The 20,556-nt window shown below is 43.0% G+C and overlaps 1 protein-coding gene across 10 annotated transcripts in view; it reads left to right on the top strand.

Annotated features, from left to right (window-relative positions):
* Positions 1–905: 905 nt before the first annotated feature.
* The window catches only part of SLC4A5 (solute carrier family 4 member 5), an 81,616-nt gene continuing 61,965 nt past the window's right edge, over positions 906–20,556 (top strand). For 4 of the 10 annotated variants that reach the window (XM_037027217.2, XM_037027224.2, XM_037027218.2 and 1 more), the window contains exon 1: positions 15,885–16,443. Coding sequence is in view for 1 of the 10 variants with exons in the window: in XM_073211227.1 (XP_073067328.1) it covers positions 907–982; positions 8,820–9,011 (268 nt within the window). In the remaining 9 variants the exon portion in view is untranslated. Of the gene's footprint in view, positions 983–8,819; positions 9,012–15,027; positions 15,157–15,884; positions 16,444–18,570; positions 18,714–18,737; positions 18,836–20,556 lie in introns of those variants that run through there. The other 6 variants (XM_037027219.2, XM_017668718.3, XM_073211227.1 and 3 more) reach the window with 5 other exon arrangements.

Raw genomic sequence — 20,556 nt, forward strand, 5'->3', positions numbered from 1 at the left:
TTTACCTATGTTTTCTTCTAAGAGTTTTATGGTTTCATGACTTACATTCAGGTCTTTGATCCATTTTGAGTTTACTTTTGTGCATGAGGTTAGATAATAATCTGGTTCATTCTCTTGCATGTAGCTGTTCAGTTTTGCCAACACCAGTTGTTGAAGAGGCTGTCATTTCCCCATTGTATGTGCATGGCTCCTTTATCATATATTAATTGACCATATATGCTTGGGTTTATATCTGGTCTCTCTATTCTGTTCCATTGATCTATGTGCTTTATCTTTTATATTTATATTCTTCTGCTTTCTTTGGGTTTTCTCTCTTATACTTTTTCTAGGTTCTTTAGTTGAATGCTTATCATATTTATTTTCCTTTTTCTTTCTTTCCCTCCTCCCACTTTCCTTCCTTCTCTTCTTCCTTCCTTGTTCCTTCTAACCTTGTGACCATTTGTGCTTGACATTCTACCCTTTTGTATTGTATACATTTTGAGGCTGTGTTGTATCCCACTAGTTTCAATATTTAGTAGGTGTACTTGTTGAATTATAAGTATTTAGTAATTTCCCTTGTGGTTTCATGTTAAACACATGATTAGAAATTATTTTTAGTTTCCAAACATATATGTGTAGAAGTATGACACATGGATTCTTTAAAATTTACTAAGGCTTTTCTGTGACTTAGTATATGTGCTCTCTTTATAAATGTTCCATTTATACTTGAAAAAGAGATGTGTTCTCTCTTTGTTGGAGATAGATATTTGATGTTTTTAAGTTTGTTTATACATTTTCAAGCCTTAAATTTTTTCATCTGCATTAAGGTCTCCCACTATGAGTGTGGGTTTGACCATTTGTGCTTGACATTCTACCCTTTTGTATTGTATACATTTTGAGGCTGTGTCCATCTTTTACTTTATAGCTATGAAGGTGAAGGAGAAGGCTGGTGTAGGGAAGCTGGACTCCACTAACTACAGGAGGCGACGTCATGATCAGGAAGGTAAGGTCACCTTGATAACTTGACGCAAATTCTAGGAGGGTCTGAAAATTCTTTGAATATGCGCTTTTTTTTGGTGTCATTAATATACAATTACATGAGCAACATTGTGGTTACTAGATCCCCCCCATTATCAAGTCCCTACCACATACCACATTACAGTCACTGTCCATCAGCATAGTAAGATGATATAGAATCATTACTTGTCTTCTCTGTGCTATACTGCCTTTCCCGTGCCCCCCCCTACATTATGTGTGCTAATCGTAATGCCCTATTCCCCTTCTCCCTCCCTTCCCACCCACCCCCACCAGTCCCTTTTGCTTTGGGAACTGTTAGTCCATTCTTGAATTATGTGAGTCTGCTGCTGTTTTGTTCCTTCAGTTTTTGCTTTGTTCTTAAGCTCCAAAGAAGAGTGAAATCATTTGGTACTTGTCTCTCTCTGCCTGGCTTATTTCACTGAGCAAAATACCCTCTATCCATGTTGTTGCAAATGGTAGGATTTGTTTTCTTCTTATGGCTGAATAATATTCCATTGTGTATATGTACCACCTCTTCTTTATCCATTCATCTACTGATGGACACTTAGGTTGCTTCCATTTCTTGGCTATTGTAAATAGTGCTGCGATAAACATAGAAGTGCATATGTCTTTTTGAGACTGAGAAACTGCATTCTAAGGGTAAATTCCTAGGAGTGGAATTCCTGGGTCAAATGGTATTTCTATTTTGAGTTTTTTGAGGAACCTCCATGCTACTTTCCACAATGGTTGAACTATTTTACATTCCCACCGGCAGTGTAGGAGGGTTCCCCTTTTCCACATCCTCACCAGCATTTGGTATTCCTATTCTTTTCTGTGTTGGCCATCCTACTGGTGTGAGGTGATATCTCATTGTGGTTTGAATTTGCATTTCTCTGATAATTAGCTATGTGGAGCATCTTTTCATGTGCCTGTTGGCCATCTGAATTTCTTCTTTGGAGAAGTGTCTGTTCGTATCCTCTGCCCATTTTTTAATAGGGTTATTTGCTTTTTGGGTGTTGAGGCATATGAATTCTTTATATATTTTGGATGTTAATCCTTTGTCAGATATGTCATTTACAAATATATTCTCCCATACTGTAGGATGCCTTTTTGTTCAGCTGATAGTGTCCTTTGCTATACAGAAGCCTTTTAGCATGATGTAGTCCCAATTGTTTATTTTTTATTTTGTTTCCTGAATATTCTTCTAACAGCCCTTCTAGCTGAGGAATTTATAGAGCTGGGTCCTTTTCCTGACCTGCCACACTTCTTCGTCTAGATTGGGTGAGACTAGCTTTGACTGTGCCTTATAGGACCACATGGTCGCGCTGGAGACGGGAAACTGGCACTTTACTTCTATGGATTAGAGCATAGCTTCCCTAACACAAAATTAAATCACTTAGTTTTATAATTTATGCAGACCATACTAAATGCCAAATATCAACATTTTATAGATTCTAAAAATGGCAGCTCAGTTAAAACCAGTGGAAGAGGGAGTTGAGTGAAGGTATTTCTGTTGCTCCAGAATTGAATTGCTGACTCAGAGGTCCTAAGTTCCTACAACCTATAGAGAAGCCACCCCATGGCTTATGAAGACACAACCAGAGAGGCTGCTGCCCTGCCACTTCCCCAGTCCTACTTGAAGGAAAATACTGATCTTGCTGCCCAACTGAATGCTCACAGAGCTATAGAATGTGTAGAGCTACTCTGGGGCTGTCAATAGAGAAGAAGGCAGTGAGGAGTTCCTGGAGAACTTGGCATTGTCCTGAGCTGAACTGCAAGGTGTTCACATTGAGAAGAGGGGTCCTGCAGAGCAAAGAAGGAAGCTTGGAGGAGGGCTAGCCATTCCCCAAAGTTCACCTGCTACACAGCCATACTCTGATAATTATAATGGGATCCAGGAAAAAATTGGGATAAGTTAGATCCAGGGCAGAAAATAAAATATTTCCCTGACAGTCATCTCCTCTGATTTCTTTAATAAGCATATTCTTCATGTGTGTAGCTCCTTAAAATTTTAATAATCATGTTCCCATACACCACCTTATTCTATCTTCTTAAAAACCTTGCCCAAGCAGAAGAGAAAGGATTTTCACCTTTCAGGTGTGGACACTGAGTTCCAGACAGGAAGCTGTCTATGGCCATAGAGCAAGTAAGGACAAGCCAGGGAACACTGGACATGGGATTAATATGCAAAAGAGAATCACTTTCTGATATACCAGCAATTGGAATTTACGACTAAAATCATATTGCCATTTGTGTTAGCACAAAAAAATACTTAGGCATAAATATGACAAAATATATACAGGATCTTTATGAATAAAAGTAACTATAAAACTAATGAAAGAAATCAAAGATCTAAGTAAATGGAGAGATATTTCATGTTCATGGATAGGAAGGTTCAATACCATTATGCCAATTCTCTACAACTTGATCTAAAGATTCAATGCAACCCCAATCAAAATACCTGAAATTATTTTTTTGGTCATTGATAGTTTGATTCTAAAGTTTATATAGAAAAGTAAAAGACTGAGAATAGCCAGCAAAATCTTGAAGAAGAACAAAGTTGGAGGACTGACACTACCTGACTTTAAGACTTATTAAAAGCTAAATAATCAAGGCAGCCTGGTACTGGCAAGAGAATGGACAAGTTGATCAATGGAACACAATAGAGACCCCAAAATGGACCCATGCAAATATGGTCAGTTGATCTTTGACAAAGAAGCAAAGTCAATATAATGTAGGAAGTATAGTCTTTTCAACACGTTGCTGAAACAACTGAAAGCACATTTGCCAAAAAAGAAAAAAGAAAAAAAGAATCTAGACACAGTCTTACACCTTTCACAAAAATAATTTAATCACAAATGGATCTTAAACCTAAATACAAAATGCAAATCTATAAAACTTCTAGAGAAGGGCATAGGAGAAAATCAAGTTGACCTCACATTTGTTGATGAGTTTTTAAATGCAATACCAAAGACATGATCCATGAAATAAATTTAAACTTCTGCTCTGTGAAAGACACTATTAAGACAATTAAAATACAAACCGCAGAGAAGGAGAAAATATTTTTGTAAACAATATATCTGATAAAGGACTTGTATCCCCAAATAGACAAAGAACTATTAAAATTGAACAATGAATAACAATTAAAAAGTGGTCAAAAGATCTGATAGACACCTCACCAAAAAAGACATACAGATGGTAAATAAACATATGAAAGGTGCTTGCCATCATATGTCATTAGGGAACTGCAAACTAAAACAGTGATGAAATCCACTACACACCTATTAGGATGGCTAAAACCCAAAAAAGCTGACAATGACAAATGCTGATGATGACTCAGAACAACAGGAACATTTATTCATTGCTGATGGGAATGCAAATGGTATAACCACTTGGAAGACAGTTTGGCAGCTTTTTACAAAGCCAAACACAGTCTTACCATACAACCCAGCAATAATGCTCCTACGTATTTACCCAAATGGGTTGAAAATTACACCCACATAGAAACTTGTACACAAATGTTTATAGCTACTTTAATAAATACCAAAAACTAGAAGCAAACAAGATGCCCTCAGTAGGGGAATGGCTAAACAAACCATGATCATCCACAATAGACTGTTATTCAGAGATAAAACTAAATGAGCTTCTGAACCATGAAAAAAGATGGAGGAAACCTAAGTGCATATTGCTATTTAAAAGAGACAATGTGAAAAGTCTACATACTGTATGATTCCAGCTATATGACATTTTGGAAAAGGCAAAATAAGAATAAATAGGTGAAGCACAGGGAAATTTTAGGGTGATGAAACTATTCTGTATGATACAATAATGGTAGATGCATGTCATTGTGCATTTGTCAAAACCCATAGAACTGTGCAACACTAAGAGTGAACTTTAATGTAAACTATCGACTATAGTTAATAATGAGGTATCAGTATTGGTTCATTAATTGTAATAAATGTACCACACTCATGTAAATTGTTATCAATAGGGGAACTATTCATAACAATAAATGCCTACATTAAGGAAGAATGAAAGCATTAAAATAATATAACTATACCTCAAGGAACTAGGAAAGAACCAATTAAGCCCAGAGTTAATAGAAGGAAAAAATAAAGATCAGAAAAGAAATGAATGGAGTAGAGATTACAAAGACAATAGGAAAAATCACTGAAATAAATAACTGGGCATTTTTGAAAAGATAGACAAAATAGAGAAAACTTTAACTAGATTTACTGAGAAGAAAAGAGAGAGGGCTCAAATAAATAAAATTAGAAATGAAAGAAGAGACATTACACAAATACAAAGGATCAAAAAAATTACTATGAATAATTGTATTCCAAGAAACTGGAAAACCTAGATGAAATGGATAAACACAACCTACCAAGACTGAATCAGGCAGAAACAGAAAATGTGAACAGACCAAGTACTAGTAAGAAGACTGAATCAGGAATCAGAAACTTCCCAACAAACAACTATCCAGGACCAGATGGCCTCACTGGTGAATTCTACCAAATATTTAACAAGAATTAATACAAATCCTTCTCAAACTCCTCCAAAAAAGTGTGAGAGATGGGAACACTTCCAAACTTATTTTATGAGACCAGTGTTTCCTTGATACCAAATCCAGATTAGAAAGGATACTGCAAGAAAAGAAAATTACAGGTTAAATCCCTGATGAACATAGGTACAAAAATCTTCAACAAAATATTAGCAAATCAAATTCAACAATACATTAAAAATATCATACACCATGATCAAGAAGGATTTATTCTTGGGAGGCAAGGGTGGTTCAATATCTGCAAATCAACCAATGTGATATTGATTGAAATAATTAACAAAATGAAGGATAAAAGTCGTATTTTATCTCAATAGATAAAGAAAAGTCATTTGACAAAATCCAACATCCATTTATGATAAAAATTATCAATAAACTCAGTTTAGAGGGAATGTACCTCACCATAAAGCAGGGCATATAATGACAAGCCCACAGCTAACATCATACTCAACAGTAAAAAGCTAAAAGCTTTTCCTCTGTGATAAGGAACAAGATAAAGATGCCCACTCTTGATTCACCATAGTACTAGAAGTCCCCACCAAATCAATTAGGCAAGGAAAAGACGTAAGAGGCATCAAATCAGAAGGGTGGAAGTAAAACTGTCTCTATTTACAGATGACATGATATTATATATCAAAAACCCAAAAGACTCCACCAAAAAGCAGAATTAATTAATTCAGTAAAGTTGCATGATACTAAATCAGTATATGAAGATCAGTTGTTTTCTATACACTAATAATGAACTATCAGAAAGTGAAATTAAGAAAATAATTCCATTTACAATTTCAATAAAAGTGACAAAATACCTAGGAATAATAGCCAAGGAAGTGGAATACATGTACACTAAAAACTGTAAGATAATGAAGGAAATTGAGAACAAAAAAATGGAAAGGTATTCCATGTTAATAGATTGAAAGAATTTATGTTGTTAAAATCTCCATACTACCCAAATCAATCTACAGATTCAAGCAATCTCTGTCAAAATTTCAGTGGCATTTTTCACAGAAATAAGAACAAACCATCCTAAAATTTGTGTGAAACCACTGAAGATCTGAAATAGCCAGAGTAATCTTGAGAAAGAAGAATAAAGCTGGGGATATCATGTTTCCTGATTTCAAACTATATTACAAAGCTAGTAATCTAGACAGTATGGTATTAGCATAAAAACAGACACATAGCTCAATGGAAGAGAATAGAGAGCCCAGAAAAAAATGTATGCATATATGGTCAATTAGCTTATGACAAAGGATACAAGAATCTATGACGGAGAAAGGACAGTTTCTTCAATAAATGATGCCGGGAAAACTGGACAGCTACATACAAAAGAATACACATACACAGAAAGATCAACTTAAAATGGATAAAAGACTCGAACATAAGACTTGAAACCATAAAACTCATAGAAGAAAACAGGCAGTAAACTCCTTGACATTGGTCTTAGCAATGACTTTTTTGAGTTTGACACCAAAAGTAAAGGTAAACAAAAGTAAAAGTCAACAAGTGGGACTACATCAAACCAAAAAGCTTCTGTACAGAGCAAAGGAAATTTTCAACAAAATGAAAAGGCAACTTATGGAATAGGAGAAAATATTTGCAAATCACATTTACAAATATAGGGTAAATATCTGCAGATATAGGGGTTAATATCTGAACTATCTAAAGAACTCATACAACTTAGCAAAAAAAACAAACAATCTGATTAAGAAATGGTTAGAGGAACTGAATAGAGACAGACATTTTTCCAAAGAAGACATCCAAATGGCCAACAGGTATGTGAAAAGTGCTCAACATCATTAATCATCAGGGAAATGCAAACCAAAATCACAATGAGATAGCACCTCACAACTGTTAGAATGGCTATTATCAAAAAGACAAGAAGTAACAAGTGTTGGCAAGGATGTAGAGAAAAGACAATCCTCATACACTGTTGGTGGGAACGTAAATTGGTTCAGCCACTATGGAAAACAGTATGAAAGTTCCTCAAAACAATAAAAATAGGAATACTAGACGATCCAGTAATTCCTGTTATTTGTAAAAACATGGTTGGATCTTGGGGCATTACATTAAGTGAAATAAGCCAGACAGAGAAAGACAAATATTGTATGATCTCATTTATATATGGACTCAAAAAAAACTAAACTCATAGAAACAGAGACTATATTAGTGGTTGCCAGAGGTGGGGGTGGGCAAGATGGGTAAAGGTGGTCAAAGGGCACACTTGCAGTTACAAGATAAATAAGCTCTGGGAATGCAAGGTACAGCATGGCGACTATAGTTAACAATCTGTATTATATATCTGAAAGTTGCTAAGAGAGTAAATCTTAAAAGTTCTGATCACAAGAAAAAATAGTTTGTGACCATATGAGGTGATGGATGTTACCTAAATTTACTCTGATAATCATTCTGCAATATATCCATATATCAAGTCATTATGTTGTTATACCTGAAACTGATACAATGTTACATGTCAATTATACCTTTATAATAAAAATAGAGGAAATTCTGTGGAGGTAGGGGCGTACGCTGGGGGTAGGTACATAGAAGTCTATGTATCATCTGCTCAGTTCTTCTGTAAATCTAAAACTGTACTAAAAAAACTATTAATTATTTTAAAAATTGTTGACCAACTCATGACAACACTGATGAGAAACTGGTAGCAAAATGTCCTTCCTGAGAGCTGATAGAATTCCTGCTGCCTCTGTGGGCACAGACATAATAGGGGCTTTACAGTCAGACTTCTTAGTGGAATTCCAATTTCAGGCTTTAGGTAACTCTAGTTCTTAAAAATTCTAGTTTACAAAACCAGCTTTGAGAAATCCTTAGTAATTCACTTTTTTGATAAATTCAAAGTCCTTGATTGTTATAAAAAATGGCCCTTGATGGAAATGCGTACAGTTTTCCCATAACAGCCCAAAGAGGCACTCTGCAGCTTGAAATAAATCTGTGACCCACCGAAGGCCTCTCTCCTGGCCCATGTGTCATAAGCCATATGTTGTTGTCGCTGCTCTGGACAAACAAAAATGGAGAGATGGGAGTTCTGCTCATTCTAACAGAATTCTAACTATAGCATGAAGGGTGTCCTTTCCACCAACAGCTAAGTCATTCAGAAATGGAATTTGGTCAAGCCTAACACTCAGGCCAATGGCCCTGTCCAGGAATACCATTTTGCCTTGGTGGCCCCAGCTCTTTGTAACTGAAGAATATTAAGGAGAAATGTCAATTTTCAGTAACTCTTGCCTACCACTCTCTTGTGCTGTGCCCACAGACTGTCGTTCCATCCATATCGGGCTTTCAGTCCCCAGTTACCCTACAAGGAAAAGAGACCAGCAAGGACACCTTTCCAGATTACAAAAGGTCCACTGGGGCTTGAGGCCTGACAAGCCCCAGCAGGAGCTGACCCACTCACGGAACAGGGCAATCGGCCAGGGCAGCAGGGTGGATCTCATCGGCAGGACCCGTGAGTACTTGAGGGGTGCATTCTCAAATCCAGACACAGCATGGCAGGACTAGAAAACCTGAGTAATGCCCCACATGCCTCAGGTCTCCCAGGCCACTCTGCTCTGCTGTCATTGAAACCCAACCTCCCTGATGAGGATGCTGTGAGTCAGGCTGAGCCTGTGTCTCTCTCTGTTGACTTTGAGCCCTCTGCTCGGATCCATTCCCCGTCAATTTCATAGCTTATTGTTAGAATTATTTCCCTCATTCCCAAATTCCTAGGAGCCCAGTGGCCTTTGCCCTAAGAACTCATAGCAAACGTGACTGTTTGGCACAAGGCACTGCACTCAGTAAACTGAAGTCCTTAGTGCATTACCTCCAGCCTCTTTCCTCACCTGAGCTTGGAGGAACACTACAGAATTGTCTAGGCACCCTGCATGGTAGCTTGCAGACCTCTGGGAAGCGTTCTCCTGAGGCCTTCCTCTGCTGTTGTAGGGTTCAGTTGTGCTGATTAAAATTCAGTCTTTTGTTCCTTCCTGTGGAAAGAAAAATATCAATCCTAAGAGGTGTGAAAGGACTGGAAACCTGAGAGCACAGCTGTGATATTTTATTCTTTTGAGACTTAACTATTTCTGGGGACATGATTTCACCCCCAACATTTCCGAAATCTGTCTAATAAATGGTATTTAATTGGTTTCTATTATACACTTCCACTGTCTTGAGCAAAGGAAATTAGTTATTTTACTGTGGAAACCTTCAAAGGAATGTCAGACAGAGGCAGTGCCAGCCCTGAGCACCCCCGCCGGAGGAGATGTGCTAGACATGCTCCCCAATGCCATCTGAACCACCCTCAGTCCTGCAGCTGCCCTGAATGGCTGCTCTCCTTGTCACCAAGCCTCCCAAGGTCTGTGGCTTTTCCAGAGTAAATGGCTATGTGGGAGATGGTTTTATGGGGAGTCCTGTGGAGGTACCCACTGAAAGAGATGAGCTCTGACTAAAACGTGTGTGCACACATACACACATGCACATGCTTGAGCACACACACATGCTCAGGGGTAGGAACGTCAGAGACTAAGGGACAGCAAGCCCCAAGGGAAGACCTTCTGCTCCCGAGTGGGATCTGGATGCCTCACACTCACTTCCTGGGGTGTTTCCTTGTTACTCCGCCACCTCTCCCATCCCCCACCGCATTTGATGGGGTCACCCTCTGAAAGTGGAGTCTGCTGGGTCCCTGCTGAGCCAGGACACAAGAAAGTGGTTAGAGTTAGTGATCTCTGCTCAAAAGGTTTGGGGAAGGCCTAATAAGCCGTGTTTACTGATGTGGCATTGTGCATCACAGAAGTGGTCATGAATGGTGGCCTTTACATTGTTTTGGTGGTTTCTAGTTCACTTAAGGCATTTATTTTATAATAATGGAAACCAAAGGGGAGACTGTAGAATCCTTTGGTATGTTTGTTCACTCAGTTCCTTCCTTTCTTGGCCTGCTGTCCCCATACCATGAGTGTTCCTGGCTTGTCCCTGGAATGCTATGGAATGGGGTAGAAAGAATGGGAACACCTAGGAGGACAGGAAATTTCAGGCTGTATCTTTCAGGCTGGAGTAAAACAAAGACCCCCTCTAAAGGGAAAATAAATTCTTCAGACCCATGAAAAGGCATTTATGCATTTGTAGAGCTCCCCAACCCCTGTGCATAAAATCCCAGATTAAGAAACAGTTATCTTAATTAACTAAAGTTTTATTCCACAAAATGTCTTCCAGTTTTGAATTATCACAACACAACAATTTTGCCCTCATATCTGATAAAATAAGTATTTTTAAAGTTATCATCAAAATTGAAACACAAAATTTAAAAATTCAAATAGAACCCGCCTATGCCTATGAATATGTTCCAGACCCCAACTCCAGCCTCACTGATTTGAGGGAGCCACAGAGCCTGCTGGCAAAGTCAGCAGCCACAGCGACTCTCCTGTAGGCTGTGGGGGCTGAGCTTGTTCCTGCCATTCTCCCTGGGGTGGTAGAGGTTTACTCCTCAGTCACTCACTTCTTCCAAGCCAAATGGGACATCGCATGTGTGATGCAGATATAAACCCTGCTCCACTGCATCACAGGGTCAGTGACAATGACATGTGGGTGTGGGGGGAAACGAAACAGTGCCAGATCATTTTAACTGCACCATCTAGATAATTGCCTGAATCTCCCATTTTTCTTTGCTATAGGGCACCTGACCCCATGTGTTTTTCCTCTCTGGGTGTTCCATTCTGTGAATCCATACAGACAGCCCAGGGAGAGGGTCTGGCTGGCCTGGCCACATAGCCCAGGTGGGCACCACCACAAAATTTTAAAACGTGTGTACAGAGCTTTAGAAGAGCTTTAGAAAGCTCTTCTAAAAACAAAACCTGTTAGAAGAGAATCCTGAATTAGTGGTCTTAAAACCTTAAGGGGAGATTAAGGTTAAGAGTTGAGTTTGCAAGTGAACCAGTGAAAGTCCTAATAAATGTGAAGTTTTATAAACCATACATTAGCTGGATTTACCTTATTCCTTGATACTCAAATGGACTCTAGTCTCCTTGCCTAAATCCTCAGGGAGGTCCGTGCCTTTGCTTATACTTCCATGGCATCCCAGAGGCTTCCAGTCCCCATGTCACTCTGGCTTCTAGTCCCTCCCCAGTGGGCTTGCGTCTGTCTGTTTCACCTGCTGTGCTGGCTCTGCTCTCTCCCCTAAGCCAGGGCAGGCATGGTTCACCCAGGTTGGTCACGTTAGGCATATATGTGAGCAGCAGGCTTTGTTGAAGGTTCAGAACCATGGAGCAGCTTAATGTTGCTGAGATACACAGTTTTAAAAAAATGAGTTACTGGATATTCCCATTCTTAAAAATCCTCTGGCCACAGGAAATTTCCCACTGGATAATTTTCTCTGCATTTTCAGCCTTCTACCATATTTTTGGCAACTTCTGTCCACCTGCACACCCCTCCTGAGTCCCCTGACATCTTGCTTCTCAGTTTTGAGCCCTCTCTACACACACACATACACACACACACACACTCTCCTCAGTTTTTGCTCACATCAATTTCCCTAACATCACCTTGGCTCAGGGCCTATTTTTGCACGACTAAAGATGCATAGCATGTTGAACAAAACACAAAGACAATCTCCTCTAAGTCTGGCCCTTCAGCAGCCTAGAAGACCTGAGAGAGGCCTTGACATTTCCTTCTGCCTCTTCTCTGTCCTGACCAGCCTCTGCAGGAGGAAGGAAGCAGTATCAGGCTTCAGTCCTATCAGCCCCCCCACATTCCTCTTGGCTTAGAAGGGAGAAGCAGCAACTATCTGTTTTGGTTTTAAATAACAATTTCTTCACTTTACCGTGTTTATGTGCAGTACAACAGCAATAAGGACCCTGTGCTGATTGAAGGCTATCAGTGACATTCCAAACATCTTAAATTATGAATAATGGATATGGTACAATCAATTGTCTTTTGCTGTTTTGGCTCTGCAGAGATGTCAAAACCTCCTCCAGGGCTCTAGTGAGATGAGTGTCATTGCACTCTTCTCTCCGTGGGGTCCCCCACATGCTCAGTGTCTCTCTGATTGTTCACTGAGGTTAGTGCCCTTCCCAGGGAAGGCTGAGGGGTCTCATATTTGAGTTTATCAGCCAGCCTTGGCTGAGTCTTTCCCTGACCCAACACACTGAGGTCTCCCTGCATTGGTGCCATCTCCCTGCGCAGTTTTGGGGAGACAGCAATGCACTTGCCAGACTGCCGGCCCTCCGCCACACTGCCTCCCTTAGCCAGAGCCAGGTCCAGGGTTTCTTTCCCTTGGTCTTCCTTCCTTCCTTTGTTCTAGCCAGTTCCTCTTCGCCTTCCTCTCCTCTCTTTCACTGATTCCCTGCTCCTTATTCTAACTATTCTTACTATAGCAATTCAACATTCTTTTATGACTCTTACACTTGCGGTTTTTAAGAAGGTATGCAGAAGAAACTTTTCATACCCTAGGATTTCATATAGGGGGACTCATGATTAAGAAGCTAAATTCATCACAAGTATTAGAAAGTTGAGCTGGCTTTGGCAAAGAATGAAGGAGAGGGAGAGATGGAGAGAGAGAGAGAGGGAGAGAGAGAGAGAGAGAATGAGAGTGAGAATTTATATCATAAAACTAAAGGAATTTCTCACAGTCCCAAAAGAGAGCAAACATCCAGGCTCAGCAGCAGATAGGGAGCTCAGTCCTGACTGGGACTGCATGGCCTTTTCCCTCTGTTTCTCCCTATAAGTCTGCTTCCTTCTTCTCTCTCCGTAGCCTTTTCTGCTTCTCTGTGTCCTTGGCTTCTAATTTACATGCTCTTTCTTCCAGAAACCTTCAGAAAAAGGCCCAGCCATCTCAGAGATCCAATTCTAAATTTTCAGGCTTGGATCAGGTGACATTTCATATTAACTGTTTCTGGTCCAATTAACTGTGGCCAAGGGACACAGATCACATGTTCCACAAATGCAGCTGCCAGTCCCTCTGGGGAGAGGTGTGGGTGAGTTCAACATCCCCAAAGCTACCCACAACAGGAAGGATTCCTGTAAACACTACCAGTGGCAGACTCTCTCCTCTTTCTCTCTCAGTGAGCACATTTGGAGTTTATGGAGAGCTTTCTAGAAAAAGAACTTTACTGTCCATGAAACTAGGGCTTGGGGCTTTCACATCCCCTCTCAGGACCCACCTCACACCATTGCAAGCATGACTTTGGAGCCCCCAGGTTCATCTTCCACTACCAGCACGCAGTGGCTTTGAGCTACACAAAAATCCAACAGCCCTCCCACCCTCCTACCCCAGCCATTGCATTTCCCTTTCTTGGCTCTTTTCTTGCTGGGCCTAATCTGGGCTGATACTCTCATGAGTGTTAATTGGTAAAATTCATTCACCTGGCAAATATTTCTTGAGTGTCCAGGCTCTGTGAGCCCTGTGTCTGGGGCCAGCAGCACGCTGTGAGCAGGCAGACCCTTGCCTCGCAAAGCTGGCTGTCTAGTGATTCCTGTAGAGCCCAAGAGAAAGGGAGCCTCTGAAAGGGACTTGGCCAGAGCAGAGTCCAGGCTGACTTTCTGAAGGTTCTCAGTACCTCCCAGTCCTTGACTAGGAGTTGAAGGCTTGTCAGTGTGCAGCCCACTAGATCATTCTGTGCTTTGCTCATGCACTGACCAGTCAATCCCCACGCAGTAAAAGTGCTATTCTATTTGCTTCTTTCGGTGTGTTTCTTAAAGCTTGTTTCTGCTGAGGTCACATTTCTCCTAGTAACAGCTGGTTGAATCCATTCCTACTGTTGGATTGTTGCTATGTGACTCTTGCTGTGAGCTGTCACCCAGAGGGGCTGTTACTGTGGTGCTTCTCATTACGTGGATTGACTTCTGCCATGCTGCGTGCATGTGGGCCCCCTGTACACAAGAGCCAACCTCATCCCGCAGCCCAGTGTGTGGTGTGCTAGACCTTCTGTGGGCAGGAGGGATGCAGAGAGAGTTGAGGGACCTCAGGTGGAGGGGTAGGGTGGTAGTGTGAGCACTTTGATCCTGAAAAGGATTGAGCTCTTGGAATGTTTAAAAGAGACAGGCTGGTGACAGGTAATAAGGGAGGAAGGTGTCAGACCTGTTGGCAACAATAACAGCAACATCGTTTACTGGGTTACAGGTGTACGCCAAGCACAATGCCAGCCACATCATGCATATTATCTCATTTTATGGCCACCACAACCCAGCGAGGAAGGTGTGATTATTCCCACTTCATAGAGGGGAAGCTGTGGCTCAGAGAGCTTAATGCCTTGCTAGGATCCTACTGCTGGGGATCAGCAGAGTCGGCAGTTGCACCCAGGTCTGTGCTTCCAAGAACCACATGAAGAGAGAACCTGCTGGCGTCCCTGGCAATCTCTCTTTGAGTGCTTCTCTGGAGTTTTGAGGCCACCCTCCTCCATGTGGTGTGCAGGGGCTGCAGTGGCACTCAGGAGGTGGGCCCGCCTCCTCCCTGTCCTGCCCAGCAGAGCAGCCAGCCAAGGAGGGAACCCTGGGAGTGGGGGATGGTGAGCTGTGCGGCTGGTGTTTGCCTGGAGCCCAGCACTAAAACACACCCGTGACCTGGTGCTGCTGTGTTCTCAGCTTTAAAGAGGCGGACTTGATCCCCAAACCACAGGAATGAAAATGTGGTAAGTGGAACCAGCCAAAGAGGCAGTATGGGGTGGAGGATGTCAACGACTCCCCTCTCCTCCAGAACCCCCTACCCTGGGGCCTGGTGGGGCTTTCTGGAGTGCAAACTGGGTCTGTTTTTCTCATCTGTGAAGTGAAGGCTTTGGACTCAACAATCTCTGAGCATCCTCCCAGCTCTAAGACTTAGCAAATTCAGGGTTCAGAGCTCCTTGGAGCAGCAGCCGCTCAGTGACCTCTAATCAACCTTGGCGCATTCTAAGTACTCAGTAAGCACTTGTTGAACCCAACCCAGGAGATTAAGAGTTTCTCAACTGAACAAAATAATTCCCCAGTGGGGTTCCCCACATGCCCGAAAGTGACCAGTGCCCACTGTCTGTGGCTCTCAGAAAACACCCACTGAGTGCTGACATGTGGCATTTTCTTTGAAGTAGATGAGAGCAAGAGGATCAGGGGTTTGAGTTTAATGTTGGGAAGGAGAGAAATCAGCTGTGTGGAACACTGTTGGCCAAGCGCGGTTGCTGTGAAACAGGAGACCCCATAGCAAGCCTCCCCCAACAGCCCACCTCCGACCTGGGGCCCTGTGGCTGGGCGACCAGGACTTGCCAGGCCAGTACTCTCCAGCCTGCTCACCTGCGCCAAGGCTCTTAAGGCGGTTCTTAAGGAGGCTCGGGGGAGTCTCCTGGCAAATCCCACCCCTGCTTTTATAAAGGGGCCTGCCGAGAGATGCCCGGGCTCTCTGGGAGCCCCAGCATGGCACAAAGCACTCCTGGGGGACGGGGGAGAGGGCAGTTCCACCAGTGCCTCACAGGCCCACAACTGCCACCTGCTGCTCTGGCAACCCGGCTGCCTGGTCCTGGCTCTGCTGTGGCCACTGGGCCCTTCTCTCTCCAGGGCATCTGAGAACTCTCTCTCTCTCATTTTCTCTCTTTCTCTCTCTTACACACACACACACACAGTTCTTTCATACTCACGCTCTCAATATAGTTTTTCTCTCTTACACACGCTGTCTCTCACATTTAACATCCCCTTTCTCTTTCACATACAGCCTTCTCTTCACCTCCGGGTCTTTCACACATTCCTTCTCTCTCTCTCCCTCTCCCTCTTCTCCTCTCCCCACCCTTCCCTGGTGCTTAACGGAAACACAAGTGAGTTTGTTGTGCCTGGCTGTGAGGGAAGAGGACGGACGTGTGGAGGCAGCAGCCAGGGTGGCTGCAGCAGAAACAAGCTGGGGCCTGAGGCAGTGCCAGCAGCTGGAGACCCCAGTGCTCAGCTATTCCAGGGAGCAGGTAATGCCCCAGACAGGTCTGCTTCAGACATCTGCTCTCTGTCCTGTTTCATCTCTCTGTGATTGTTCCATTTATTTGCCTTCTTATCTGGCCTTGAAGGGGAAGGGGATTCCAAACCTAGGGAACAGAAGGCATAACAGATCCAAGGAATGATGTGCCCTTTTCCTCAGAGAACCATGTGTCTGATGTGGCTGTGATCCAGGGCATGTGGGGTTCAGGGTGGCTGGGATCCAGGGTGGCTGGAGTGAAGGGTGTCTGGGGTCTAAAGTGGCTGCATCTGGAGTATCTGGGGTCAAGTGTGGCTGGGGTCCAGGGTATCTGGTCCAGAACATGACAGAACCTAGAAAGGCAGGTTAGGGCCAGATACCAAGGGCTGTTTTGAGCCATTCACAGATATTTTTTTAGATAACAAAGAGCCATTGAAGGTTTTTTACCTACGAGTAACATGATCAAAACTACATTTTATAAGAATAGTTCTTGAACTCTAATTCCCATGGAGAATTGGTGTGCTCTCTCAGGATCAAGTGATCACGGTCTTCTTCCAATTTGAAGACAAAAATGTGGTTATCTGTTCAATGTTAGTTTTTCTTCTATAGAACTCCCTTAATCTTTTGATGTTTGCCAGCAAGTGTTAAAAATCAATAATCCAATGAAAAGGATGTAAATTTAAAGTAACAGAAAAATTTGGAAAGAAAATCTATTTTAAGAAGTGAGATCCATCAAGCTATATACAGATAAATTCATAGTATTTTCTGCTAGTGAAGTTATTTCTAAATCACACATACTATATTTTATAGTGCTACCCAAAGAGTGCCATAACTCCCAGGCATATGTCCCATCACATGTTTGAAATGTTTTAAAAGCAAACTCTGCTGCTACATAGAAAATGTATGTGGATGGGGAACCAGAGGCAGCTGGACTGGAGGTGGCTGTCACAGTGATAAGGACAGAAGATAACAAGAACTTGAACCAAGATGATGGCAATGGGTGGGAGAAAAGGGAGAGAGCTAAAAAATATTTAGAAAGCAAATCAGAGAAGTTAGTGTCTGATTGGATATGGATGGTAAGAGAGAAGGAGGCTTCAGGAATTAGTCCAATATTTCTCACTGGATGGCTCGGTAGCTAGGGGTACCATTAATCAGACAAAAGAGGGCAGGGTTGGGATGTTGGAAGAAGGGATGAGGGGCTCCTTCAAATATGTTGAGGTTGCCTTGAGAAGAATGCAGAACTCCCAGATAAGCAGTCCAGCCGGCATTTGAAAATGCTCAGTACAGGCAGGGCCTGGACACATGGGTGTCCTCATCTGTAGGGTCACACCATAAAGAACACAAGATGGCCCAGAATGGTGTGGAAAGAAAGGAGACAGGAAGGCCGAAGAAGAATCCTGGGGAAGGTCAAGATTTAAGTGAGATAGGTAAGAGGGGTCAGGGAAGTATAATGAGGAGTCTTCAAAGAGATAGAAAAAATATCAAGTTAGAGCTGGGTTATGAAAGCCAGGAGTAGTATTTCAGTCCAGAAGGGGCCATCAGCACAACTGATGTCCCAGGGAGATAAGCCAGACCTGTTGGTTTGACTGGTTTTTTAAATTTATTGGTTTGAGAATAAGATTAGCGAGATCTGAGGGTAGGGTTGTAAACTTTGGGGCATAGAATGAATGAGATTAGCAGGGTAGTGTAGGGAATAGTGGGGACTGTGGCAAACTAAAATGCATATGCCTACCTGAAAAAGGCAGCCATCATTCAGCTCTAATAAACTGTTGCCTAGTGGGAATGTAGAAAGCATATGAATTTTCAAGTCAGAAATCTGGATTTTTATATGAAACCTCACAATTCATTATGTTAGCAACAATTTTTAAAACTTTTATATTCTGTGAGGGCCAAATTACACACATCTGTGCGCTGCCAGTTTGAAATCTTTGCCTTAGTCAATGTCCTTCGTGCGGTGGGGCTGAACCAGCTGCAGCAGGCTGGAAAGCGATTGGGTAAGGAGGAGGTGGAGACAGCGAGAGGAGACCACTCCTTTAGGAAGTTGGGCAAAGGGAGGGAAAAGGAGAACAGGAGAGCTTGGAAGGCAGGTGGGCTCAGGGGAGGGTGTTTTAGGGTAGGAAGAGGTGTTTAGAGGCTGAGAGAAAGAGGGTGGAGAGAGAGAAGTTAAAGACCCTGGTAAGGAAAGGCTGGTTGATGAAATACGGATCCAGCAGCAGAGAACGGATAGGACGGGAGATTAGGCTGGCGAAAGGACTCCTTCATTCAAAGCTGGGCTACACTGTGGTAAGGACATAGATGACGAGAAGGACGGAAGCTCATGGATTTCATGCCTGGAGGACTCTGTTTTCTTGGTGAAGTGGGGTAGGAGATGGATCGAGAGGCTTGAAGAGAGGAGCAGAGCAAAGGTTAGGAATGGATGGCATTGGGGATATAGGAAAGGGTGCTGATAACAAGGATGAGTAGGAGGTGGCTGTGCTTCTGAGACATGCTGAGAGCGGAAACCCTCCATTGGCACAGCTGGGTGGCTTCCTCCCAAAGGGCTCATGAGCCTGTGTGCTGGGGTTGAGGTGAAACAGATTAGCACTGCTTACATTCCAGGCCCTGTGTCACGTGTCTTATTCTCCTTATCTGATTTATTCCTCCCAACAACCGTGTTCACTCAGACTGAATTCACACATGAGTAAGTGGCCACTCTGAGATTCATACCCATGTCTGATGGATTGAAAGTCCACTCTGCCCCCTGCCTCTACCGCACCACCGCCCCACACTGCCTCTGCCTGCACCCCCAGGACATGCCTGCAGAGGTGAAGCCTGGGCCAGGGGATTCTTGTTCGGACATTGGTTGCCTGAATTTTTTGAGAAGCAAAGGAGTGCAGAGTGTGCAGAAAGAGTAGTTGAAATTACTGACCACTGGAAGTCCAAGGAGAAATACACAAGAGCCAAAGGGGACAACAAACTGAGAGGATAGAGAGGCTTGGGGGAGGAGAAGAATTGGTGATTCCCAGGAGACAATGAGAGACCGAACCAGGGTGGGGGCAATGGGATTGGTGAGGAGGGAATGTGTTCTTGAAAACTTTCAATATGGGGGCGGAAGGGAGAAAAAGATGAGGTGAGGGTGACTGCAGGGAGCCCGTGCATTGGGTGGACAGTAACGCCTTGAGCTGAGGCATTAGGTGTTGCGTCCTACCTCCTCTCTCCCTTGCTCTAGACACATGGACGGCCCACTCCTGCCTCAGGGTCTTGGCACCCTTGGAGCACATTCCTCCAGAGACGCGGAAGTGGCCTGTTCCCATCTTTCAAGTCACAGTCCAAGTGTACCCTCCTCAGAGGGGCCTCTCTGGGTCATGCTATCCATGCAGCTCCATCCCATTAAAATGAAATTTGATTTCATTTTTCAGAACACTTACCAGTACCTGAAAGTATTATTTATGGGTTTGTTTACTTGTTTATTGTCTGTCTCTGGCACTAGAACAGACACTCAGAATAGCAAGGACACACGGGCCTTCTTAATAGTTTTCTAACACCTAGAACAATCCTAGCACACAGTAGGCTTTCATTAAATATTGAGTGAGAGAAAGTAAAAGAGAAAGAAAGACAGGGAGGGAGGGAGGGAAGAAGGAAGGAAGGAATGTAGAATGGAAAGAAGGGAAGGGAGGGAGGGAGGGGAAGGGAAGAGAGAAGCGTGTTTGGGGAAGGGAATATCTTCAGCATCAGAAGGCTGACTTACTTTTGGGTGCCTGAGACATCCAGGAGGCGGCATCCAGTGGGCAATTGGAAAGCAGACTAGGAGCTCAGGCCCAGGCTGTAGCCATGCGCACGAGAAGGTGGGCCACGTATGTGGCCCCCTGGGGCAAGCATATCCTTTCACAGGGCTGACTGGCCCTTCAAGGCCAATGCTGGGAGGTGGCTGTTTTGGGGCCCAGTGGGAAAAGGGATCCTCTGGGTTTGTTATGCTGAAGTTGGGTCGAAGTTTTTCTTCCTTCCCTTTTCTGTTCTGTTCCCTGTCCTTGTTGCTGCCCCAGCAGCTTGAGCCATTTTCCACCCTCCTTATTTGTCAGATATCAGGTCTTGGAATCTGAATGCAGACTAAATCCTTTCAGCTCTTTCATCTCAAAGAATCTCTCGC

The sequence above is a fragment of the Manis javanica genome, chromosome 1 (assembly GCF_040802235.1).
Source record: "Manis javanica isolate MJ-LG chromosome 1, MJ_LKY, whole genome shotgun sequence".
NCBI lineage: Eukaryota > Metazoa > Chordata > Mammalia > Pholidota > Manidae > Manis > Manis javanica.